Source organism: Strigops habroptila, chromosome 4 (genome assembly GCF_004027225.2).
Source record: "Strigops habroptila isolate Jane chromosome 4, bStrHab1.2.pri, whole genome shotgun sequence".
NCBI classification, from domain to species: domain Eukaryota; kingdom Metazoa; phylum Chordata; class Aves; order Psittaciformes; family Psittacidae; genus Strigops; species Strigops habroptila.
The window spans coordinates 64,945,684-64,972,685 of NC_046358.1; the positions used below are offsets into that span (position 1 = coordinate 64,945,684).

At 40.1% G+C, this 27,002-nt stretch overlaps 1 protein-coding gene across 6 annotated transcripts in view; it reads right to left on the reverse strand.

Moving 5' to 3' along the window:
* Nucleotides 1–27,002, reverse strand: part of NAV2 (neuron navigator 2) — a 404,040-nt gene that overhangs the window by 137,936 nt on the left and 239,102 nt on the right. For all 6 annotated transcript variants that reach the window (XM_030482681.1, XM_030482680.1, XM_030482678.1 and 3 more), the window contains 3 exons: nucleotides 23,969–24,086; nucleotides 19,967–20,019; nucleotides 4,694–4,766 (listed from right to left, as the gene is read on the reverse strand). In XM_030482681.1, the coding sequence (XP_030338541.1) occupies nucleotides 4,694–4,766; nucleotides 19,967–20,019; nucleotides 23,969–24,086 (244 nt within the window). The remainder of the gene's footprint in view (nucleotides 1–4,693; nucleotides 4,767–19,966; nucleotides 20,020–23,968; nucleotides 24,087–27,002) is intronic.

Consider the following 27,002-nt stretch of genomic DNA (forward strand, 5'->3'; position numbering starts at 1 on the left):
CCCAATGACTCCTGCCTGTTTTCCCTTTCTGCAGTCCACTCCTGCTCCCATACAGTGCCATGCCTCAAACTCAGCCTTCTGCCCCTGCCACCAGCATATGTGTCAGGCAGGTTCCTTCTTCTAATCCGCCTGTAGTTAGCTAGGGACAGAAGTACATAATAAAGTAAAACATACACAAAAGACAGCAAAGCACAGTAAAAAAACATTCTCCCTATCTTCAGCAAAGAACTTGTGGGAACTGTAAGGAAAGCAGCACTTAATCACAGGCAGAAGCATAAATAAACAGACGCAGAGGCACTGGGAAGTTTAACTGCACAAATACAGGCTGGAAGATAAAAGAAACTACCATGGGTCTGCACGTTTAAACTCTATGCAACTGGAAATGAGGACCTGATTTCCATGTGAAGTGAGAGGTGATTTTAACAATAACCTACCTAAAACCTGTTGCTCTGTATGGCTGTTTATCTGCTGCTGTATTTGTCAGAAGAGCAACCTGATTTTGACATTTTTCTGAGGTGAATAATCAAAAGAAAAAACAAGTTTCAAAAGAAGCAGTCTCTTTCCCTCTGGATTTTAAGCAAAATACTTCAAACAGGACTTTGAGAGGTAATTCTGTTCCTCTTATCTTAAAGATAGACTGAGATAATTCAGTTGGAGCCTGCACTTTGTACAAAAAGAGTATTTCAAAGAGTACTTCAACCTCACTGCGCTATGCCCACTGGGGCAGTCTCAACTGCTTCCTATTTCAAGTCCCCTCCAGTCCATGCCTCAGCTTAACTCTGCATATTAACTTGGATAAGGATAAGCATGTCACCCACCCATTTGAAATCTGGAGCCCAAAATGACTGTCATGTATATTGGAAATAAACACTCTCAACATTTGAGAGGAAACTGGGATTTGGTTTGTTGGAGAATCCCCACAAATCTACTCTTTGGAAATTTCCATCCTGGAATCGATCCATTGCTGCTTGTTTCACCCACAAGCTACAGCTTCCACCACTGCAGCTTGTCCATCATCTTTTTCTGTCTTCACAAAAATACACCGGATTTGGTGGAAATTGGGGAAAAAAAGATAAATCAGCTCAGGACAAAGAAAAGGTAAAGAAAGGCCTGCTGGATAGACTATGAGAGAAATGTTATCTGATTCCTCTAACACTTGTGAATGACTTTCCTGTAAATCATAAACTACTCACTGTGTACAGAACACAGATCAAAGCAGACTGATGAAGAAGAAAAATAGCCTATCATTGTTACTTAGTCCAACTTGTTTGCATCTTCTTTTTTAAAACTTACTTTATATCTCATTCTGTAAAGCACATGGGACTAAAAAAACCCAGAACTAGTTTACATAGACCAGACTGGTTAGCCAAACTGGCTAGCAGGAGTACAAAATAAAAATTGCTGCATATTCCTTAGCTTAAGGAAGGAAAACGCATGAAGGAATTAATTCTCACACCACACACTAGATCTGCAGGCATGTTTTGATAATTAAAGAGCAATTAGTTGAAGACTATAGATAACTGTACTCAATATGGCATCATCAAAACCTGGCAGCATAGGAAGTGTCCTATCGAGGTATGCTTAAAATAACGCTGTGGGATAGATGTGCTGCAGAAACAAAAATTCCACCCTGACACTGGAAAGGACCTAAAGGACCTAAAATGGAGGAACTGCAATACTGCAGAGTGTGTACATTGAAATTCATCTACCTACAGGAGCAGGAATGTAATTTCAGAGGCAAAAGTCTACACTGAATTGTGTTGTTCCAAACTCTAGTGAGACATTTTATTTCATCACTTTATGGTTTCATGATTTGTTCAGCTGGTTGTTATCCAGCTAATCTATTACCCAGAAGCGGTGCAACTGCCTGCCTATGACATCAGTTTGAGTTTCTACTGCACATTTGTGTTCTCCTTCAAACCTTTGACAGTGAGGAGGTGTTGTGCAAAGGCAGGCAAGCTTAGCTGGGCAACTGCAATTCCCATAGTCTAAAACCCACCTTGGCGTGGAAACAAGTTTAGGAGCATGGGTTTGGAGAGACAGCTCAAAGCAATGAGCAACAAAAAAACTGTAGCAAGAAGAGAATTTTCCAGCATCCCCACAGTTTTCTTTAGTAACTACAAATGAAGATTTAAAATCTTGGAGAAAGGAATGACTTTTTGGCTCTATGTTGCAGAGGAAGGGGGCCTGTCTGTAGCATAGTACGGTCATCATCGGTAACTGCAGATCCATAGCATCTTCACTGCATAAATCCAGAAAAAATAAAAAGACTATGTCTAAAGTGGCACACACGTATTAAAGCAGTGTTTTTTAACACTGGAAGGATGAGAGACATGAAGTCCCAAATTATTTCAACATTTAGGAGTTGTCCAAATTCCAATTTTGAATCATTCACTTTCCTCCACGCTAAAACTGCGCTAGTGAAAAATACGTATTCTCAAGCGACCCAAGAGAGACTTCAATGTTTATTCCCATTTGGAAGTAATCACAATCTTCTCCCTCCTCCTAGATGAGGAGCTGCCAGTGAAGTAAACAATCTGCAGTTGACCTAGCAGGTCTTGGCAAGTTGTGCAAAAACACTGGTGTGTTTGGTTACAGCACTCTTCATTTTCAGTCATTCTGTGTTCTCTCTTGTTCAGTTTCCCCTTCCTTTCTCAGCAAGTTAAGGAGTGACTAAGAACAGAAATTGAATTGATTGCTGAATTCAAGACTTCACATTTTATAAAATCTGTTCATTCTCTCCCCACTCTAGCTGTCACTCTTTTTCCTCGACGTTAGTGGTAGAGTCAGCAAATGTTCTCATTCCTATGTTGGCAGCAAACATTACTGGTAAGTTCTTAGCTTCTGTATGACTTAATATGTTAATTCCTAGACAGTGTAAAAGAAAGGAAGACAGACAAATTCAGCTAAGCTATGGGATATATCCTGCTGAGTCTGCCTTGTGATTTGGTGGCAGAACAGTGACTATTCATCATGCTGTTCCTAATCCAGTGTGAACAACACTACACTTAACTTTGCACACCCAGACAGTTCTCTCATCAACTAATATGCTGGGATTTTTAGATTTTGCACCATATCAGGACAGGTAAATAATGTGAAATTTATTATATTTTTACAATAAGTACATATCAGGTCAAAGTTGAAATTGGATTTTACAGCAGACCCAGTTGCATTTTCTGTTTAATAATTTCCTGGTAATCAAACTTTCTGCTGTTAAAAGTTTTAGCTCATACTTTCTTTTCTTGACATGAGAATCCTTCTGATTTTAACTGAATTATAGAGGCATGGAATGCAGGCAGTAGTTGGGGTGTCCATATTAAAGCTCCTCTTTGGAGGAAAATATTTGTTATTGGTGTTCTAACCCAGCTTAAGGACACACCACAGAAAAAGACAGCTAACATTCAGCCTCCTCCTTTACTACTAGTTGTGGTATATTCAAGTTAGAACAACGTGTACTAAATATCTGCTACTTTGCTTTCCATGCTTACAAACCACCTCAAAGTTAGTGAAATTACATTTCAAATACACATTTTTGAAGTGGCTTGTAAGATCTCACAGACTAGGATAAGGTAGGAGGCTGTCTTTTGGGGACAGCAAGGAATTCTTGAAGCCATTTTCCAAATTGTCAAAATTCAATTTTAAATTGTAATATTTAATAAATTTTAAATCTATCAATTTTATTAAATAGAAATGTATATTATATAATAATACAGTAATTTAATAAACGTTTTTCTATTTTTTTTAGTTTTAATGTAATGTATACATGTAAAACCTGTGGACATGATGGTTTTACCATAAAATTCATTCCCAGTGGTTGTCCAGCATACATTTGATACACATCTACCATCGGTAAGGGAAAGTGAGTTTCAGCTCAGACTTCAAATCATTGTCATAAAGTGCATGGTGCTGGGTTTTGGATTTGTGACTAAACCAGTGTTGATAAGGAACCAGTGTTTCAGCTACTGCTGAGCAATACTGGTGTGGTGTCTACTTGTGGGACGTGGTGAGTGATTGCCTTTGTATCACTTGGTTTGGTTTTAATCCTCTTTCCTTCATTCATTCAACTATGCAGACAGATGCCCCTCCCCAACATTCTTAACTCATGTGTTGTCTCACTTTTCCTCTTCCTGTTCTCTCCTCCATCATGCTAGGAGGGAGCCCACCACACCTACACATCCTTGCTTGCCTTCCTTATTTGAGCCACAGGATTCCTTCAGAGGAAAAAAACATGCCTCTAACCATAAAGGCAATGAAGGATACTTCTTCAGGTAAGAGAATAATTGAAGAATGAGGAAATCATGTCTTTCTCAAAAGGCAAACAACTGCTAGTAGTTCACTTTAAATATCTGTAAAATGTAAAATTTACGCTCTGTAAAATTTAAAAATAGTATAATTACATTATTCTGCACTGTGTCCATTACAGAACTTAGATGAGAAATTTCTGGGATTTTTAACAGAAAGAAACAAAGTGACTGAATTCCAATACAGTCTCACTGATTATTTTTACAAGTCAGCTGTGTAGAAATTAGATATGTATTTTACTCACCTTCCATACTGAGATGGGGGGAAAAAAAGAAGTAAGGACTGCCAAAAATTTAAATTATGCACACTAATCTCCCATGACACTCCATGTTCTGATTGCAATCACAAGCAGTAATTCAGGTTTCTCACTTTAAGCCACCGATTGACTCACCTTCTGCTGACAGCCCCTGGATGTTAATTCCCTTAGCAGCCAAGAAACTCAGGCATGCATCTATGTTTTCAATCTGTTCAAGAACAAATAAACAAAAAATAAGAGAGAGATAAAGAGAAAATGCATTGTAATAACTGCAATACTTTCACTTCCCACCACCCTTTATTGCACCCAATCTTTGTACCACATCAAAAGTCCCTTTGCTCATTCTGCGGAGACCATAATGTGAAACCTCCTTAGTTACTAAATTGATTATTACGTGAGTCGGGACTTTCTGTTATTTGCACTTGCATGAAGCAAGTTAGTTAATACTCTAACCACAGCAGACGATCACTACATATCTTACTATGGGTCAAGGATATTATGCCAGGATTTTCAACCTACAGTAAGCATAACAAACATGAAACCGAAAATAAACCTGGAGGCCGCATTTGATTGAGAAGGCAGATTGCCACTTACTCTTCAGTTGACAGCTGGCAGAAGTTTCCACAAATCACAAAAGCAGTCAAATATAAAAACTGTAACGGGAAACCCCGGCTGGAATCCAAAACATGTCCACTTGTGACATTCGCCACATGTCGGAAATGACAGACAACTGCTTGCTTGCTGTGGTGCAAATCCTGCCCTTCAGAGACATGGTACAATGGTACTAAATCGCATGGGATCAAATTCATTTTGACCAGGTAAGGTCTCCTGGTTGCCCGAAGAAGTGGTTAATGCTCCATCCCTTGCAGTGTTTAAGGCCAGGTTGGATGGGGCTTCGGCAACATGGTCTAGTGTGAGGCACCCCTGTCCGTGGCAGTGGGTTGGAATGGATGAGCTTTAAGGACCTTTCCAACACTAACCATTCCATGATTCTATGATACTGCACAACAGGTCTGACTGTTGGTGACTACAGCTGCTATATACAGACAGGACTCAGACCCTATCTAATCAGGGGAACTCCGGAATTGGTTGGACCAGTTAGGCATTTTTTCCCCACTGTACCTCAACATTGCAGTAGAGGTCTCGCAGTAGCTTCACACTTAGTTTCCCACCAAGCTACCACCAAAGCTCTGCTGTCATCGTCAGAAGACGCAGACAGATGCCCCTCCCCAGCCAAAGCACTGTTGTAGTTCCGGGCAACCTGATCTAGATGAAGATGTCCCTGCTCATTGCAGGGGGCTCAGACTAGATGAGCTTTGAAGGTCCCTTCCAACCCAAACTATCCTGTGATTCTATGCAAAAGCCTAAGCTGAGACACCTCAAGAGGCTGCAAGGAACAACATTTTGGGACATACCATGTTTCATGTGTGGTTGCACAGACAACTTTCGGATAATACCATTAAGCAATTTTTTATTTCATCATGATAATCAGTAAGTGAAAAAATAGGGTCTCCATGTCTGAACATCTCGGAAACATTAATTTGTTAATTCCCAAAACACCACAACCAAATACTGTTTCCACATTATAGATAGGGAAGGAGACAGACAGCAAGCCTCACACTTGCTCTCAAGGAACCACCTTTCTTCTGTGAAGTTTGGAGACATCGAAAGGGAACATGGAAGATACAGCTTCCCTCTTAGCTCCTGCCTGTCCTCAAAATACATACAAGTGAGGGCTGTATGGCATTCTGGAGGCTCAGCTCCCAGCCCTGACCTCCACTTTCCATCCTTGTCAAAGTAATAAACTACAAGGGAAGCTGCCAGAAAACCTCCAGCATGGATTTCTCTCATGGTACTTTCATGGGTTGGAACTAGATGATCTTAAGGTCCTTTCCAACCCAAACCATTCTATGATTCTATGATTTACTGTCTATAAACTTAACAATAAAAGCATTGTCTTCTATCAGGGAAACAAAAAATTTACTAGCATCACCTAACTGTGATTTCAACAATTATCAACGCTGATAGACTCAAAACTTTTATCAACCTCATTATAATTTGAGATATATATACTATATACTTCCAAACCCAGACAGATACCAAAGAACACTTTTCCTGCCATATTCAGACCTTAAAGACTCTAGCAGGGGGCAGTTCAAAGGTTCATTTATCCACAGTTCAAGACGATACGACAGTCAATCTCTACTCATTTCCTTCTGCAGTGCTCAACAACCCTTGCAAGTTTTCAACACGGCTCTTTGATTGAGGTGTTTCAGACTCTGCTAGAAAGCGGAAGTTCACCTTTGTAAGTATAAACACCACATAAAAGCATCAGTCCAGTTCTGCTACCTGCATTTAACAAGCTGCAAGAACATTCCAAGTCTTCCACAGCTGTGGGTAGATGTCTCCTCTCCTACTAAGGAGGATTCTTTAGGTTAGCAAGTAAAGATAAGCAATACCTCATCTCCACTCCAGGTTTGCAGTTCTAGAAACTCAAACTAGCTCTTTCAGTCCTCCTTTGCTTCTTTTCCCAGGTTCCTCATCTTTGCTCAACCTCTCCTTTAGGACAGAGTGACCACAGGATTAGGATTTACTTCTGGATAGCAAGTTCCTCATCTGTGCCCTCATTCTTGCTGCCGCACAGTAGTCCTTGCTGACTTCCTAATCTCATGCTCATTGCAGATCTGATCCAGATTCAAGCAGCCCCCTTTAAAATCCCTACCACTTCTTCCCTGGAACAAAGCCTTGGGTTTTACTGAGCATTTCAGCCATGCTCAGACTAAGGGATGACCCCCCCATCAGAAAACTAATGTTTGAGGTGTGTATGTGGACCATGATTTGTGTGACCTGGACCTCGCTGCCATATAAAAGCGCGGACGGGCTACTTGGCCACACCAGTAGTGATGCCTAGGTAAAGGCTGTGAGAAACAGGGGCTTTTTGGTGCTACACTGCTATGGAAAAAGAATTGAGGTGAGAGAAGGGGGAGGGGAAAGGGAATAGAGTAATGGACATGTACTGTCAAAAATCTATGGTGCATTACAGTCAAGAACTCATAGGGCTCAAAACACTACAGAAAAAGAAAAATATCCTATTTCAGTACTTAAACCTACACATGATGAAACAAAATGGTAATAACAGAGGCTTGCAAAAGAAACCTCTAGTAGGAATTCAAGGTGCTTCCCACACAATGACTGGCTGGTGGCCTACATAAAAGTGATTTCTGACTGCTATCCAGCTCCAGTGGAAAAGGGCTCATGCTTACTTGGCACTTTGGTGTCTTGTAAGCAGCAAAATGCTCAACCAGGGAGCTGTCTTCTAATCCTCCAAAGTGCTAAGAATGCAAATGACATTGGGATGTGTGAGGGAAGCAATCACTGATTTTTCCTACTGTAAAAACGAAAGCAAGCTACTGAAACCTTCGTATGTCAAATAGGTGTGAATACTATTTTGTGGCCACTGGCCTTAGTGAAGAACCCTAAGCTTAGTTGAATTAGTCTAATGCATTAGAAATCATGTTGTTTATTTAAAAAGAAGCATTTCCAACAGTGTAACATTTAATTCATTTCACCTATAAAAGCTCCAAGAGAGGATTCTGTCCCCTGCTGTACTAACATAACTATTTATAATCTGCAAATAATTGTTTTATGGAGAAAGTGCATAGAGGGTTGGAGATAGCAAGCCAGTATGAAGCTTGGTAGTCAGACCATTTAGACAAGTGTACCTAGGACAGAAGTGAAGCTCATGGATAGATCTCAGCTAAGGACCTAGCTGACCCTGCGCCGTTGTGAATTCCAACACAATAGAGCTGCATCCTTGAAATTACAGTATTCAGCAGCAAATCATCACTGAGACTCTATGGGTCCTTTCTTGGCCAAGTTTATTTATCACTTAAACCCTTCAAGTAGATGCAAAAAGACTGGATTTGCCAAAGGGGAGCGTATATTTTCTTTTTCACTGTGAGCAACAATCAGGTTTTGGCTGACAATTCTGATTTCTCATTTGCTTTGCCAGAAACATTTAACAGAGCAGAAGCAAAATGGGAAAGATGGCAGTTGGATGCTCTCATTTCCCACCTACGCAAAAGAGGGGAAAGCTGTACAAAAGGACAAGGAAAGCCAAGGACTTACATCCACAATGATTATCTCACTCTGACACATGACCAGGAGTGTCCAGAACTGAGCCTTGCCTTGTTATACTTCCTGGCCAAAAGCATCAAATGAATTTACAATCTTGAGCTGCTGCATAATAAGCCATTTGAGGTGTAGTCAACTCTCAAAACACAGTGTCAGTCACACACCCTATATGATGAGTATTCCTTCTGAAATGCCCCTAAATGCCAGGCTAGGGCAGCTGAGCACATACCTAAAGGCTGCCCGTCTCTGGGGGCTCCCCCTCCTTTCTTATAATTAGGAGATGATATGAAAAAAATAAACTCCCATAGAATTAAACATAAAATATCGAGTGTCACAACTCCAATCTCATATTCACAGAGGCAAAAGGCATGTTTCAGTCAGCTACCTCAAAACTTCCTCTTAGCACAAATTTCTAGGAGGCATTTTCTACCTGGCCAGATGGAAGCAGAAGGCATCCTGGCTAAGGACTGCCCACGCCTAACTTTCAAAACACCAGACCAGCAGCAGTTGCTTTGTTACAATAGGAAGGCCATCAGCCTCTTGCTGGAAAGCAGGATTAAAAGCTACTGGTCACACATATTTACTGATTTCCAAGTACTTCTGTAAAGGACATCACTACACATTGTTGGGTTTCATTCCCACCAGACCTGCACGCTCCTCGTTCCTTCCTAGCTTCTACAGATAGACACAAATTTAACTGCTTTACTGAATTCCTATGTATGGATCAGAATACTTTTATTTAATGCTTATTTCATTGTAACTTTCCCAGGTATTTCTCAGAATTCCCTCTATTCTCGAAAGTACCCTACAGCAATTAATGCATTTCTGACAACACAAGCCACAAGACCCACGCAAATTTTTGCTCTTATCATAAAGTAGCAACTTCAATTTCTATTCTCGTCAGTGCTAGAAAGAAAACATGCCCTGGCCTATATGAACAGAATAGAGAATGTAAGAAACAAAAAGAAACCCCAAAACAAATATCTCCATCCTGTAAATGGAGACCCACGGGTAGGCACCGATACACGCTGAACATTGACTGTATCAGACAAAGACTTGAACTTGGAAACTGTCTACAGCCAAAGCTGCCAGTCAAACTCTGCCAAGTCAAACACAGGTGGTAAACTATCACTAGTCCTGCTCTTGTGACACATACAAATGTTTTTCTCCAACAAAAAATTAGTATTAAACTTACCATAGGTTCCTTCGCTTAGAAACCATGGGAAGTTATGATGCAAGACCCCTGCTCCCAGCTTTTACAGTGATAGATGGGGAGTTTTTATGAGCTTATCCAGAAAACCCACTACTTAGATTGAAACCAGTGCTCTCCATTTAACTTGAGGCTCCATATTATGTCCAGTATATTAGTTTTCAAAGGAGAAAAAGAAGATTGATTTCACGTGCAAGTTTTTCAAGTTTCACAAGCCTTTATGCAATATTCCAGTAGAATTCACGTATAACACAGAAACAAGGAAAAAACCAACACAAGCTGTTTCTTAAGGCAAAAATCTATTTCTTGCCTGTATTTTCAGATCAAGATTTTACACTCAATATTTTTATACCATAAAGTTTAGGAAGAGCTTCAAATCTTAAGTCATAAACATTGACAACCCATAAAACGCTGGAGTTTTGAGAGAGGGATGGTTCTCCCTTCAAATAATGCCTCATTTGCACTACTTCCTGAACATATATATACACATGAGAAATACCAAGGCAAATTCCATTTTCCCCCAAAGGATATAAATACTATTATTGCTGTGTATAAAATAAATCTTCATTAGTAGTTATCCAATCAAAATGTATCTTTTTTAAAAGAAAATAACATGCTGCTCCTGACTATTTGGATAAAAGCCTCTCTCAAAATTAAGTTTCAGGATTTTAACACAACTTGGCAGCTATCTTAGAAAAAACAGATGGAATGTAAGGCCAAATGAAGCTAATTCATATTCTGAAACCAGGTTATAACAGATCTAGCCACTGAAGCAAAAAGCTATTATCACGGGTTTTCACATAGAATCATAGAATGGTTTGGGTTGGAAGGGACCTTAAGATCATGCAGTTCCAGCCCCCCTCCTATGGCCAGGGACATCTTCCACTAGACCATGTCTCCCAAGAGTTTATTCTCTCTCTGCTATAAGTGCGTTACTTTGGGGTTTTAAAGAAAAGGACAGTTTGGGCTAACCTAAGGCTAGAGAACTAGCCTAAGCCTCATCTCTTGCATCCCCTTTGCTATAACCCTGGGTAAAGCCTTGGCTGTCCTGTGCTTCAGCTCTTTCTCAGGAAATAATGGGATAAATATTTAATATTCACTCACAACATGCCTAATAGAAACAGAAAGGGGGCTGTAAGCCCCACAGAGAGAGATGTGATTCATGATGGCCAAGATTTCTAATTGTGTTCTTGTATTGTGCATGGTTTCAGGCAATCCTGGACAACTCAAGTCCTGCCAAAGCTCATCTGGTCTGGGAGAGGGAGATGGAAGGGTTTGCAGAAATTGTCTGAATTTATTTTAAAATTCAGCTTTCCAGGTTTATTTAGCCAAAATTGAAACTTTCCTATGGAGGAGAGAAAAAAAGGGTAACTTCTTTGACAAACATACCTGGAAATACTATTTTTGGATCAGCTTTTCAGGATCAGGCCTTAAAGATAATTGAAAAGTTGAAGTGGATAATTTGTGCATAATTTGAAAACTTGAGACATCCTAAGTTATGCTGAATTAAGCAACAACAAGTTCAGCTTGGCAGAAAAAATACCAACAGAGTATCCTGCCTCTGGAGAACCATTCATTCAGGACATAGATGAATTTTTTGCTGGTCTCAATAAACACTTGACCAGATTCTGCACACACCACACTAACTGTACATTATTGGCACTAAATCTCTGCTTCTGTATAAGTGAAGACAAGAACAGTTGGGGAGAAGCCACGGCTGTGCTCAGCAAACACGTAATGAGGAGGGTGGTGAGTCCCATGAATACTTCATTTCCACCATTCCTGGTTGCTTGCAGGAGCCCCTTTTCTACCTGGGGTTTCCAGACTGAAAGTTATGTTTTGAGTGCCGTGCAGTTGGGATTAAATGTAAAATATGATTGGTATCTAGTGAAGATGGACTTCTTCCCAAAACATCCTGGAATTCTACATTAAAAAATATTTTTAAAGAGCATAAATGCTTAAAAGGAAGGACTGACACTAACCCACTCAATGCAGTAAACACTGGCTCTTGTGCACTGTTGTATTTCCTCCAATACTAGCTCAAGTGTTAATGTGAATTTGCAGCAGGAATCCTGAATTTCACAAAACTCAGGTGTGAAGAACTACACTGAAAATGTTACGACAAACAGCTTTTAGCTCACAAAAAATGTTTTGTATTAACACTGCTGCACTTATTAAATAAATAACAAGAAACCAACCTGCCAATCAAAAATTTATTTGAAGTAATGCCAGTCAATTACAGATTCTCAGTGCAAGGGTGATGGCAGTGCACCAGTCAAGTATCTGGTTCTGTTTATTCAAATACAGAAAAGTGGATAACCAACAATGGTCACCTCAGGGCTGTGCCACTGCAAGGACCTCTTGCAATAGAGAACTCAGCAGTTGGTGGTTCCTAAAACAGCTCTATGGGAAGGGACCTATGGCTGCAGCCCGTTCCCAGGCTGACATGCATATTGATGTCTCGAGGTCTGAGGGTCACAGCTTCACCTGTTCCCAAAAGATTGATTCCGGTGGCTGGAGGGGCATCAAAACATGTGCCCCCTCCCTCCTTGCACATCCAGGATCCTTTCTGGGATCCTGGGTAACATCTCCTACTGAAATCCTCTTGCGTAATTGCATCAGACAAGCACAATAGTACTGTTTAAACAGACAAAAATCATCCTACTTAAAAGGAAAAAGAATGGATTTTCCTGGATATCTATCACCTTTGCAGACTGACTAATTAAAATAACCATCATCACACACAGTTACAGTGCATAAGCAATGGCCCAGATAACGTTCACCCTCTGTAAGAACCCTAACTGACCCCTGACAGACTCCATACAACATGTAGTCTCAGCACAATTTTTGCTCATGGCACCAAATTCAACAGTGAGTTAATACACTCCTCTGCACCTAGTAGAGCCTCACTTAGAAAACACCATGAAGGTAAAGACAGTCTTTAACATCTTCCATGATTTCCCATTTTTTCCCCATTTATGCAAAACGTATCAAGAAGCTGTGTGTCTGCAAAGGACTGCATAAAAGGTATATTTATGTAATAATTCTACATAAGTAACAGCCATAGCAAAACCCAATTCTTCTTTTAGGCTGTGGTGCAGGTGTAAGTACATAAGTGGAAGATAAAGAGATCTCTACATGCATATGTGGAATGACTCTGGCCCTGTAATGCATCTGCTGCTTCATGTATTTAGTCCACACAGGGGGGGAGAACCATAGGTATTGGAAATGGCATAATTCACATTAATAGTGAAATAAACGAGCAAATAGAATCTAATTCTGCTTTGTAGTTAAGCTCACATCTTCCACATTTTCCATAAAGATTACGTTTTCTCTGTTGCTCCTTATGGAACCTCACACTTTTTCAGAGGCACATGATGTCTAAATTCTTGCATCACTACAGTGCAAAGAATGAGAGCACACCATCAGGGACCATGAAGATGATCCTGTATGGGAATGACAGACAGCTTGTCATCAGCAATGCCTCCAAAGGTACCACATACACCCACCCAATGGGCAGAACAGTATATACATACTGCCCTACCTCCCATCTCTGCAAGCAGTAGGGGTTTGGAAGCCTTTCCCTCCAGAAATCAAATAAATATCTGTCCGGCAAGATTTTATCATGCCTTTGGCAGGGAGATGTATTTACCGGCTTTTCCCAACCCAGTCTAGCTCTATTTGTCATGCTATTTTCTATGTGGGATGATGGCGGGGGTGCGAGGGTGTCTTGTGGTTTTATTTAGACTGCAAGCTCTGCAGCACAGAAACCTGTGATCGAACTGTGCCTGTCTCACTGATGACAATACACAAATGGTAAGTGTAAGAGAATAACAACTGCCTGAATCTCAGAGTGGGGGGGTGAAGAAGATACAATAAAATGAATCTTATCAAGGAGCAATAGTAATTATGAAGTGAGGAAAAAGGACATCTAAGTACAAGTAACCTGGCAGATGACCTCTGTAGTAAGTTGTTCTTGCCTACCTGACAACACAGGTTCACACATGACCAACAGAAACCCAGGGAGCTTAGAGAAAATGCTTCAAGCATTCCTAAACTTAATATTTGGCCAAGTGCCTCCACAGGCAGTTGAAGGAGCTGAGCTGGTGTCTGGCACAGCTCTGGGACATCTTCCCCTCCAGCTAACCTTCAGCTGTGAGTAATGTACGATGGGTGAGGGCCTAAAGATACCCATTTGTTAACTACAGTAACATTCAAACAGATTCAATTTCTAAGCATCTACTGTAGTAAGACATAAACTCCTCAGACAAAGTAGGAGGGAGGCTCACCGGAAGATGGAAAAGTTCTCTTTACTGCACTGCTCCAAGCAACCTTGGAGTAGGATTACTTGAAATGATATGGCTATATTTAACCACTGGAGTATGTTTCCAAAAATCCTCTGCTAGGAATTTGCAGAGGAAAAACACGCTTGTGATGCTTTTGATCTCTCCAGAGGAGCTAAATTAGCAGAACATGCCCAGGCAGCAAAGTCCTCCTCTGCTTTGGGGAATGACCAGATCTCAGCCCCACCAATCCAGAGGGTTTTTTGCACTCAGCTATGGCAATGCTTATACAACACTGGGTGCTTAAAAATGCTCCAAATCTTTAGAGGAGCAGGTTAAAGTGGATGCCTGCTCTTGAAAAACAAAGGCAGAATTATTTTCCATGAGAAAAATAAGAGTATTTAATTTTTTTTCCCCATTTTTTTGTAAATTATTTGTACAAAACACATCAGCTCACCCACTTAGTGGGTATTACGCACACATAGTTTGTTGCCTGGGGGATGCAGATGGTTTCAGCTTGTCTTATTCCTGCCAACCAACTCATTAATGTGTCCCCAGCCATACCCTTGAAGTGTGGGCTATATCACACCAGAGTTTACCTTTATAATTTCAATTAATTAAAATGTTCTTTGAGAACAAGAATACAGAAATATGGACAGCACGTGCCATAGGCACAAACAGTAATGAAGATTTCCACATCTCATGCTCTTTTTGCCAGTAAAATAAAGACTCTGAGCAGAGGATGGAGCTGGCAAGGGTCACATTGAGGAGGGAAGTGGATACCCGGCTCTAAAAAGTGAATTAAAACTCCCAGCACTGCTCACTTCAAGACCAAGGGTCCCTGACAGGCTGGAGAATATTCATACAAATTTTGACGTTGGGTGTCACATACATGACAGAACAGCTCGTTTTCAGAATACAAGAAAACAGTCAAATATTAAAATAATAGTTGAATTGCCATCACTGGAGTAAGGAACACAGCCTTCACCTTGACTTTCATAAAGTCCTTGGGAAGAAATGCAGGCTCTGACCCAAGTTGCAGTACAAGATTCTTTATGTTTGCAAGACAAACAGTAGTAGAAAGACTGAGCAGTATTATTTTACTGGTTCAGCTTGATATCTGCATCAGAAAGAGATTTGTGAAGAACTTCTGGTCAACACACAAAGAAAATAAATACCTCCTTTTTGTTATTTGATAACAGATGCTTGTATACACAAAGTGGTCATCCTTGAAAATAATACACCTCAACTGCAAACCCACATGCAAACCAGTCATTTCCTCCTCTATTTATAGGAAGGAACTGTGGTGTTGCTTCAGCCTACATGCCTTTCTGTTGCTCCAAATTCTTATTTTGGGTGTCCCACAATTTCCCCAAGCCTAGCATGGAACACTGAAAGAGTCTGGTGTACCCTCCTACAGATCCCCCCATCCTCTTCCATTCAGCACTGACAGCCTTGCTACTGCCCCACTCCTTCAGGCTTCAGTAGCAAGGGTAACACACCATCACTTCTCAGACATTCACACCTAACATTCCAGTTCTTTCTAGAGCATCATCACCTGTCATTACTTCTTTCATTGTATTTTGAACCTTAGAGAAAATAAATCTATTTTCTCATTAGTCTCTTCTCACATATTTTTTCTTCGATATATATAAGTATATAGATACGTCTTATCTCTTTCCAATGCCATGCTAAGTATTTCTTACCGTTACATTCAAGGTGGAAAACCCCCTCTACCTCTCCCATAAGACACCTTGCTGGTACTTCTTTTATCCTTTCTTCCAGTGCCATCTTCAGCTGTGCTTCAGCTCTTGCTTGTGCCTGCCAACATACCCCCTCACTGGCAAGTCTCTGTCTTTAAGTCCACATTTTCAACATTAGCTTTCTTTACTTGTCCCTCCCCCCAGCCACTTGTAGTCTAGCTGATATGGATCTTTCTTCACCTCACTCTCCACTTTCATGCTCTGATTTTTCAAATGTCTTATCCTTTGTCTTTTTCTTATATCATCTAATCTCCACCATTATCTCATCTGTTATATCACTTACACGTAATGGGTAACACAACCACCTCCCTCCCTCTCCTTGCCATGCTATGCAAAAAGATATATCAATATACAAGATAAGAAAATGGTCAGCTATCATACTGTGCTAAAACATTGCCTGTGAAACCTCCTTCCAAACCTGAGCATTTTAAACAACATGTTTCCTCACAGACAGAACACAGCCCCTATAGAACAAGATTTCGACAGGCTGCCATTACAGCCAGACTTGATATATAACATACAGCATATAACAGCTCACTTAAGCACTCTTATTTTTGGTTTACTTTATCATTTTACAAATATAAGTGATATGAACCCTTTTCAATAGGTCACATCTGCAAAGATCCCCAAATCAACAAGGATAATCCACACTACCTAGAAGGGCAGGTATTAAACAGTACCTTCTATATAGTCCAGATTCTGAAGGATGCCAAATGCTGAGCTCTAATATCATCCCCAAAACAAGAGGTAAATTGAAAGAAACGAAGAAAAAAAGATCTGTTGTTTTTCTACAACTAAATGATATTAGCAAAGATAACCCTACTCAGGTTTTTTGACCTCAAACTGTTTTTCATAAGCCTCTAGGAGTGGAAGCTGGTCTTGTTTTACCCTCCTTCACACAGTTATCAGGAATTAAGCCAGTATTATCTGAAGCTTCATTCTAAAAATCCAAATGCAGTTGTGGTGACGGTCTCCAAACCTTCTTGATCCCAGAGGCTCTGCTCCATTCAGCTATGCCCTCTATTAACCACAGGATTTTCCACATGCCAGCTGGAACTAATCATCCCAATTACAGGCTTTTGTGGAGAGGAATAGCTACAGCACAAAAATAGAAAGGTTTGGAAAAAAAACACCACCCTGAAACAGGTCTTATGCAGAGGACAAGATATAGAATAGATTATATAGAAGCCAGCCAACTCTTATCTGGAACAAAGGAAGACAGGGATACTCCCTAAAGCAGAGAAACCAGACAAGATGACAACAGGGGATCGGTTCTCACCTAAGTGATTTTTCACGGAGCCAGTGGGGGTCCTTGTCATGTCATTCCTGGCACTGGGATGAGGTTGATAAGCACTGATGGTCCCAAATGGTTCTGCAGTACTAAACTTAATTTGACAAGGCTTTTTAGCACTGGCTTTGAGCCTGACACACCCAAGCTGTCTCTAATGCTCAATTTGGGCGAATTTGTATGATGCTCTCCAACCGCGGAGCAATGGGAACAGCAATGCAAAGAGACCTGATCTGGCTCTGTGCTGAGCTCACTAAGGTTTGGCGGGCTTTGTTGGCTTAGGATTGTGCCACATAAAAGCAGATATACTCACTTTCACACCCCCTTCAATGGCCTTGGAAGATACAGATGTGCTCCAGCTTTCTAAGCTGATACATCTGGCTGGACGTGAACTGGCTCTTCACAATTCAGCTCACGTGTGTGTTTGTTCACAGTATCAAACAAAGATAACCGAGCACAGGGGGAAAGATGATGGTGGAAGGCTTCCCTCTGAGCTCTGTTGTATTTCTATTTAATGAGCAAAGTCAAATATTCATTTACAGTGTCTCCCCCAAAAAATCTACTCATCTTACAGACACTACCACCTTACAGACACCACAATAAAAATAAGGACACCTGCATCTGACAGATCCATTTGAAAATGTAAGACCAGACATCACCTGGTTCAGTGTTTGAACTGACTGGATAGCCTTGCCTCTGCCACCTCTGAACCAGAAACACCAGACACAAACACCAATTCCCACACTCGGGCGAATGCTTGTAAGCTCTAAGAGGAAAGTGCATGGAAATGCAGAGAATGAAGACTGCTGTATCTAAACAAACACTCTAACATACTAATTTTTTCCTGGAATGCAGGAGACCTGCAAAAGGATTGTCTCCTTAGACACTGCAAGCAACTGTATGAACACCACCTCTATGAAAATACTTAGGTTCTTGCTTTACTATCTTTATTGTAAGATGGTAAAGAGCTCTGTAAGTATGCACACTTAATAAAAGCAAGCCATAAGCATAACCCTCATTTTTTCTCATGTGAGTGAAAACTGCTGGGCGTGCCTTGCTATGACTGATGCACTAGGTCTCATGAACAGGGGACACAGTCCCACTCACTCCACCCTCCTGAATAAGGAACGAGAGTAATATCAGAAGAGGTGGCAACACAGAGCAAACACTTCTTTCCAGTGCTCTTCACAATTCCTGATGCAGTGCATAGAATCACAGACTGGTTTGAGTTGGAACAGATCTTAAAGCTCATGCAGTTCCAATCCCCTGCCACGGGCAGGGACACCTTCCACTAGACCAGGTTGCTCCAAGCCCTGTCCAGCCTGGCCTTGAACACTGCCAGGGATGGAACAGCCACAGCTTCTCTGGGCAACCTGTGCCAGCACCTCACCACCCTCACAGGGAAAAACTTCTTCCTAATGTCTCATCTCAGTCTCCCCTCTGTCAGGTTAAAGCCATTCCCCCTTGTCCTGTCCCTACAGGCCATTGTCCAAAGGCCCTCTCCAGGTTTCTTGTCAGCCCCTTTAGGCACTGGAAGCTGCTCTAAGGTCTAAGTGACCTCTAGCTACAATGTCCTGGAATTTGTTACAGATGCCAGTCCTGAATGAAAAGCAGTTCTTCTTACGATACACTTGTGGAACACTAAATTATAGTAATTGTCAAAATTTCCTCAATTATTTAAACTCTAGACAGCTGCTGTGGCTATAGCACGAATAGTAACCAACTTCTTTCAAAGCAGTAAAAAGTAGCAGTGATAAATCTTTTAGATGACTTTGAGCAAGATCGATAACTTTCAAGAAACAACAAAAAGCCAAAGCAGAGCAGCAGAACACATTGTGGTTTCTGACTGGCAAACTCTCATGAGTATTCAATCTTTCATTTAACTACATGAGTGGTTGCGGGCAATTGGGAACAGTCATAAATATGAACAACATGAAAACAGCTTTGCATGCAGGACAGATATTCACGTAGCCCAAAGTGAGCATTTGCAAGGCAAAGGGGAGATTTTGGAACTGATATCGTAAAATGATTTTTTTCTCAAGATACAGAAGAAAATAACATCCTTTAAAGAACCATAAACGTTAAACACTCCTCTCCTAGGATCAGTTTCTTATTATTTGCATTCCTGGTGAAGTTCTGCCTAGCTTCAGTAACATACTCATGAAGTACTACATGCTTTTAATTTTGCTGCAGTAATTTTTGGTTCTCCAGCTTTAATTATTATATATAAGCAAGATAACAACTAACTTGTTCTACAAATTAAAACTTATCAGTCAAACCCAAGTTGCATACAGTAAACACCTTAGTGTTTGCAATTTGAAATTTGTTCATGGAGTGCATTTCGGCAATTTATTTCTTTTCAAAGGATATAGGAGCTCCTATCCAACATTAAATCAATAGCTAATTCTGCTTTTTCAGTACTACTCTCTATATTTTTATACATTCCTGTTTAATTATGAGATATTTCAGAAATATAAAATACTGATTTTAATACTTAATTTTAGTGAGAACAATAGTGATTGTAAGTATGTAATAAATTATAAGGCCTAATTCAGCTACTGTGGAGAACAGGGCAAGAACTGTAATATTAAGGTTCTTCAGATTACACCTTTGCTCTCACTACTGTGATAAACTAATTAAAACCTCTTATTAGACATCTCAGACAATGAAGTCACACACTCTCAATTCTCAACCACGTACACACAAACAACAGACCACTTTACTACTTACCATTTGAGACCTATTTTTGGGGCAGCCATTGATGTCTTCAATCTTTTCATTTGCTAAAAAGCAAAAAAAAAAAAAAAAGAGGAAATAAAGAAAATAAATCTATACCAAGGACGTTTATTCCAATTATCCCCAGGGCACTTGCTGCTAGCTCAATCAAGGGGTTCCGATTGTAGTTGTCCAGTCAAAGGGAATGTGTGAAGCACCAAGACCCATCAAAATAAAAGCAGCTGGAGTTTTCTAGTGGGTCATGCCTGCAGAGACAGCTGGGGGCTGAAAACAAGTGGTCTGACAACATCTTGTACAGTGACAGGTAACTCCTTTAAACTACAAAGAAGGTTTAAATTCTAGAAGCTGAATACTGCTGGGTGGAAAAGTCAGTATGATCTATGTATAGATGTTGGCATACCAATGAATTTGCTTGGAGAGTGAACACAGGTTTTAAAACTAGATGGGAAATTTCTGATCAATAATTTTTTTATATTTTTTGTAAACCACAAAGCACTTTGGAAGCTTCTTGCCCACGGCTCACAGGCAACCCTACTTGCAGAAAAATATAGAGTTCCAATCTTTCAAGTCCCAAGTGAAATAATGAAGTTGCTGAAGTGGTTAAATGTTTGCCTTAGTCTCAGATTGCCGAGTTTCACGTTTAGATCCTGAAATGACTTGTGTGATGGACTGAAGAACCAGTTATAATCAAAGTCTGGTTTCCCACAGTTTTTTCACTGTAATAAAGATCATTGTTCACAACCCATTTGATGACTAACAGATTGGCCTCCCATCAATTCTTGTATTAAAAGCTATTTTCTACCAATCCCACATTCTCAGGACATCAGTCAGAACTTCATCTCACTTCACATCTTGCTTCAGTTAGGAATATCAATGTCCTACCCAAAATATGATAGGAGTTATCACTAGAGAGCACTGCTAGGTTTGATCCCAAGATTCTGGTTTGAAATACACACCTGACACCTTCCCCTGCAAATGTAACACTACAATTCCATGAAAATAGCTATAGACAAAGACATACATATATGTAGACAAAAGGTATAGCAAGTCACAGTATAAATTTGAACTTGAATAGTTGTCTGGAATGATCACAAATGACTTTTACAATTAGAACAAAGATCTATTCTGTTTAAGTCAGTGCAATTAATTGCAATCAGAACACAAGTTACCCAGAATACTTACATATACCTGTAAGACAAGGCTATCTTGGCATATCCAACACACCTACACTAAACAATGTGCCCATCACCTCCTATAATGCTATACTGATTGCCCAGCACACTGCTGTGCACATTTTACTTTTTACTGAAACCACTTTTATATAGCTAAGTACTTAACACTAACGCAATGTCTGCATCCCTCTTTAGAAAGCCATGGCTTTTGTGTCTGATCTGACTTTAGTTTAGTGGCCAATCAATTAAAAGAATAATAGAATGGTTTGGGTTGGAAGGGACCTTAAAGCTCATCCAGTTCCAACCCCATGCCACAAGCAGGATCATCTTCCACTAGACCAGGTTGCTCCAAGACCTGTCTAAACTGGCCTTACTCCACAAAATATCTTAGGCATCAGTAGGAAAGGTCTTATCAGGCTGGGCTGAAGTTTAATTTTAACATTAATTGTAAGTCTAGAAAATCAAAGGTTCTCGAGCATACATATCTGCATTTATGAATTTAAACATAGCTACTATGTTTATATGGCATTATTAAGGCATCTATTACTTATATATTCTTTTATAGCTTCAGATTTTGAGCTGAAATACATGAGAATGCTATGAATGCATTTTAATTGACTATATTATCATTAGCCATTTTGAAGTGTGAAGATTAGCTCCTCTGAAGTCAAATGCAGTGATGTTTGGTTTCACATCTTTTTAGATTTGCTCCTTGTTTGGATGCTAAGGTCAAAGAACTACCTAGTTATTACACATTTTAGTTTTCCCATACATGCAGCTATTTCACTCAGGTAAGCGGAAAGGATTGCAATCACTGTCTTGGCATAATCATTGTCTTATAGAGGCTTCATTAAAAAAAAAAAGTAAATAAAAAAGAAATTTAACCACATTCATTCTTTTTCCAGGTTTGGATATTAAGTAGTATTTCAATATCTGTGGTGTAAATCTCAGGTGGTGAACACAACAAAAACTATCACTAATAATAAAACTTGTATCAATTTCAATGGCTTTGAATGATCTCCAGATACTCCAAGCACATGACAAAAAGAAGGCTCTTCATGGCTGCTTTTATACATATCACACGATAACATTAAAAAACCTCTTCTGCACTGCATACAGATTTCTTAGTATGCAGTCTTCTTTGTAACAATAAGAGCTCGTACTTTGCAGGCTACTGTTGAAGCTGCTTCTAAGTATGAAAGTTAGCACCATCTTAGTGACAATGAGATGCAATGTGCCTAAGGCCATACACAGCAGATACAAATTACTTTCTTCACAGTTAATTTGGAGGATTCAACTAAGAATGTTTAAATCTGAACTTTCCTTCACATGGAGAACATTCTCTGAAAATGAAATCCTTCAGCTTGAACTGTAACTTTGGAAGCTTGCAGGCCTAATCTTCAATATTAGCCAAAAGGCAGCTCTAAGAATGGCTGAGAAAATGCAAACGTTAATGAAAGCAAATATTACAGCAAGCAATGTGATTTATGTGTATTTTAGAGGAAGCAATCTGCATTTCATAAGAGTCTTCACGAGTCAATACTCAAATAGCTACATTGAAGTATTTGGTACAACTGGGTTCACATTTTTCACGTTTTGATGGTGGGATTGTTACACATGCGGAAGCTTTTTACAATAGTGTTACTCAGGGTAGCTAGATATGCCTGAAAGGAATAATCACCTAACTGTTCCTGGGTTTCCAAACATTTTCGCTATTAAAGGAAACAGATACAGGCTGAACCATCATTCGTAGTGAATACCTGTCAATACACGGTTTTATATCTCTGTAGGTGCAGGTCTGTAGAATGCTACTGAGATATAACATTGCTCTACAACAGAGACAAAATCGGTTTTGATGTGTTCCAGTGCAGCTGTAGTGGAGTCATTGGAATGATGCCTCACAATCGCATCCAAGAACAGGGCTTGCAGATTTGTACCTTACATTAGAAGTAGCTCATTTACAGCATCTCAAACATATAAATATGCATGCACTGATGTCTTGTTATTTCACTGCTGTCTTCTTAATTTGCATCTCAAATCTGTCAGTTTGCTTCTAACAATAGTTGCCCTAATTCCCATTAGCAGGCTTTCAGATTCCATCCATCTCCACTGGCCTATGCATGTGCTTTGTGGCATCCCAAAAACCAGATGGATGAGCCTCTGAAGGAACTAATGAAGGATCCAGGCCCAAGGGAAGAGGGATAATACGTAGCTTTACATGGGGCCAATGGAGCAAACTGTTTAGAACCTTCATTATCTGTGAATATTAGGGCAAAACTGAGGTAATTAAAAGCTTTGTCGCAATGAGCCTATATTTGAGATTTGTCCTAATGATGCATTACTTTCCTCATTTGAAAACTCATTATGAAAGGTTTCTTTTTCTGCCACACAAAAGGTATATTCCTTCTCCTTTCAAAGCTGCATATATGGATTTTTCATACCCAGCTGAAGGTTCAACACAGCAGGCCAGTATCACTGTGAATTATGTTCAGACCAATCCCAAAAAGGTATCAGAAATGAAGATAGAGGAGGATAACAGCATTGTGGGCAGAAAAAAAAACCACATTCATCATTCGCTTTTTTTAGCATTTGGCCCTGTGAAGCAATATTGCTGTGTCAGGAGACCTTAATCAGCAACAGCAAGTATTTTTTCCACTATGCTTTAAGACAAGGCTTTATCAAATTAATTAGCAAAGTCTCTGAAGGAAAATTATCTACATAATTCCATGCAGGTTGATGGATTCCCTCACTCCCCCGTGTGTATGTAGAAGTTAGAGACAGTGAATTTCTGAGCAAGCTGGTACAAAACCAGAAGGTCACTCACCTACAACCTGGATTATTTCGGCTAGTAATACTCCATCAGTCACATCTTGCTGTAGATCCTTTATCAATCTCTTGTGGCCAGATTTTGCTAGATAGTGATTCGCCCAATCTGTATAAATCTATTAGGAAAAAAGATAAACAAAAATAAATTGTTAATCATAATGCAAACCTGAAAAAGGAGAGGTTTTGTTTCTCTCAGTATCTGAGAGGCTGATTTAAGATCATTGCTTTTTTGCTCTTTAGAACAATTCAACAACATTCAAATTAAAGGCATTGTGCAGATGAAGTATTCAGCTTGCTATAGTAGGGCTTCTCCTATTCAGAATTCTGAAATCAAAACTCACAGAAGACGATAGGAAACTCTTGACCATGTTACAGCCTGAATGGATCATCAGGCAGCCAAACTAAACGTTCCACAGCAGTAACAAGTTTGCAGAAGAGATTTCAATTTCCACCTAAGTAATTATTTTTGCATTTTCCCTTTGACATTTCTTCTTCATAACAGTTACTGAGAAATTTAAAACATTCTTTTCCAAGAACCACTTCTGGGAGGTATTAACCATATAGCAACTTCATTTTGAAGAAACTACTTTGTTATATTACCCAACTTTTGACAAGGGCCTGTAGGGACAGGACAAGGAGGAATGGCTTTAACCTGACAGAGGGGAGATTGAGATGAGACATTAGGAAGAAATTCTCCCCTGTGAGGGTGGTGAGGCGCTGGCACAGGTTGCCCAGAGAAGCTGTGGCTGCCCCATCCCTGGCAGTGTTCAAGGCCAGGTTGGACGGGGCTTGGAGCAACCTGGTCTAGTGGAAGGTGTCCCTGCCCATGGCAGGGGGTTGGAACTGCATGAGCTTTAAGGTTCCTTCCAGCCCAAACCAGTCTGGGATTCTATGATTCTAAAAACCTACCAATTCTAGTAAATTCCATGTCACAGGTTAAACAAGGCTATTACATTGATTTTCATCTCCCATGCAAACTTCTAATTGTTGGGATTTATTTGAAAATGTCTTACCTGAAACCTAAGCACACAAAGCTGTCAAAAATGTCTCTTTAATCTGCATTAAGTACTGCTCCCCACATGCTAGCACAGATTATCCAAAACCACCAAAAAACTTACAAAATCTTTCCATGCTAGGCTATCAAAAAGAAGGAAACACACTTGATTAGGAACTTCTGCTTATGAATTAAATAACATTTCTTGTTCTTCGTATAGGACTTTTTTCTTAATGTGACATTTATTTGCCAAAGAAATAAGGTAAAAATAACTAAGTAACAGAATTTTACCTATTAAGTACCCAAATATTAATGTTCACCCCTACTCAAGAGCCTGTCCAGTATACTGGAAAAACCTGCATCTCAATTCAGTCTATCAGTAAGTAGGAGCAGATTCATTGTGCTTTCTAGAGCATGACCCATGCCAGTCCTCCACAGTCCTACAAACCACCACGTACTGGGGGGGAGGGTTTGGTGGTGTTTTTTCAATTAAAGCACTAAGCTGGTGACAAACACCTCACACACGTGCGTGAATCACTGACCTGGAGGGCAACGTCTGCATAACAGTATTCAGTCCCCAGAAGCCCAGGGAAAGCTCCCCTGGGCATTGCCTAGGAGCTACTGTTTTCTTTCACAGCTACTGATAGAAAGAAAGATAGAAAGATAGAAAGATAGAAAGATAGAAAGAAAAGAGGACAAGGAGAAGGGCCCTAGTCCTTCAGGGCTGTGGTCACCAGGCTATAAAGATTCCCATCACCAGCATTAAGGAAGCAGATGGAAATGATAACCACTTAAGTCATATTCTGTCTGTTGGCAAAATATTGTTGAAAGAAAACATGATTTAGAGCCATCCCCCCTCTACCACCCCCTCCTGAGCTATGCAACCCTCCTCATCATTATATCTCATAGAATCACAGACTGATTTGGGTTGGAAGGGATCTTAAAGCTCATCCAGTTCCAACCCCCTGCCATGGGCAGGGGCATGTTCCACTAGACCAGGTTACTCTAAGCTCCATCCAACCCATATCAACACATATCAAATATCATTCAAGCCCACATCAACACAGATCCTTTAAATTACTGACTAATATCACGAAGCTACTAATTTGAGAAGCATCTTCAGCATCACATTGAAAATGCAAAGCTTATGTCCTTCTCCTTCATGGGAGTCAAACGTCAAAGTCTAAGAGTCAAGTATTTGCCACACGGGACAGAGGAACCTGGGAATAATACAAGGATTGTAATTTCATGCTCCTCTTGCACTTGCTGATTCAATCTCAATGGGATGAAATGAAGAACAGATATTTTGACTAGAGTTATACTGGCTATAAAGTCTTCATTTGTTGTTTTTTTGGGTTTTTTTTAAGTCTGTAAAACACTCCTAGTAGCAGCAATGAACAAGTCACTCAAAATCAGCACCATGTGTCCCCATTTTTCATCATTCATACTCTAAATTTTATCTTCAGAGCAGCAGGATGTGCATTTCCTACCCCAACAGTGCCACAGACTTGAATGGAAAAACATGCTGGAACACCTCTGTTAAAAAAATAGAGCCAAAACCCACCTCAGTGAAAACCGTCTCAAGGAAAAACTCTTGAGTACATAGAAGCGGTTTCCCTGGCTGCCCAGAAGAAGAAAAGGGAATAAACCCCCAACCAACCCACACTTTGCACAAACCAGACATTGCATTCCTTAGCTCCTGTTACAAAAAAACATTTTCCATAACAGGAAGATATTTTTAAAGATCCAATGACTTCAAGGAACTAGGATTAACTTCACCTGCTTTGCTGCCATACGGCTCTAGCTTGCTTATCTACAAGTGAAGACAGGGCAGCAAACAGGTTGAAAACCATTCACTTTACAATCACAAGGGTCCATCCTACACCATTATTGCAATTCAGCTGACAACCAACTTATCAAACACAATAACTATGTTTCCTTTAACGGAAGGGCTGTGATGAACGTCCTAATTCACCACAGGAGGACTTCCAGCAAATACAAGGTTATACTTTGATGCATCAGTTCCAGCCTGGATCGT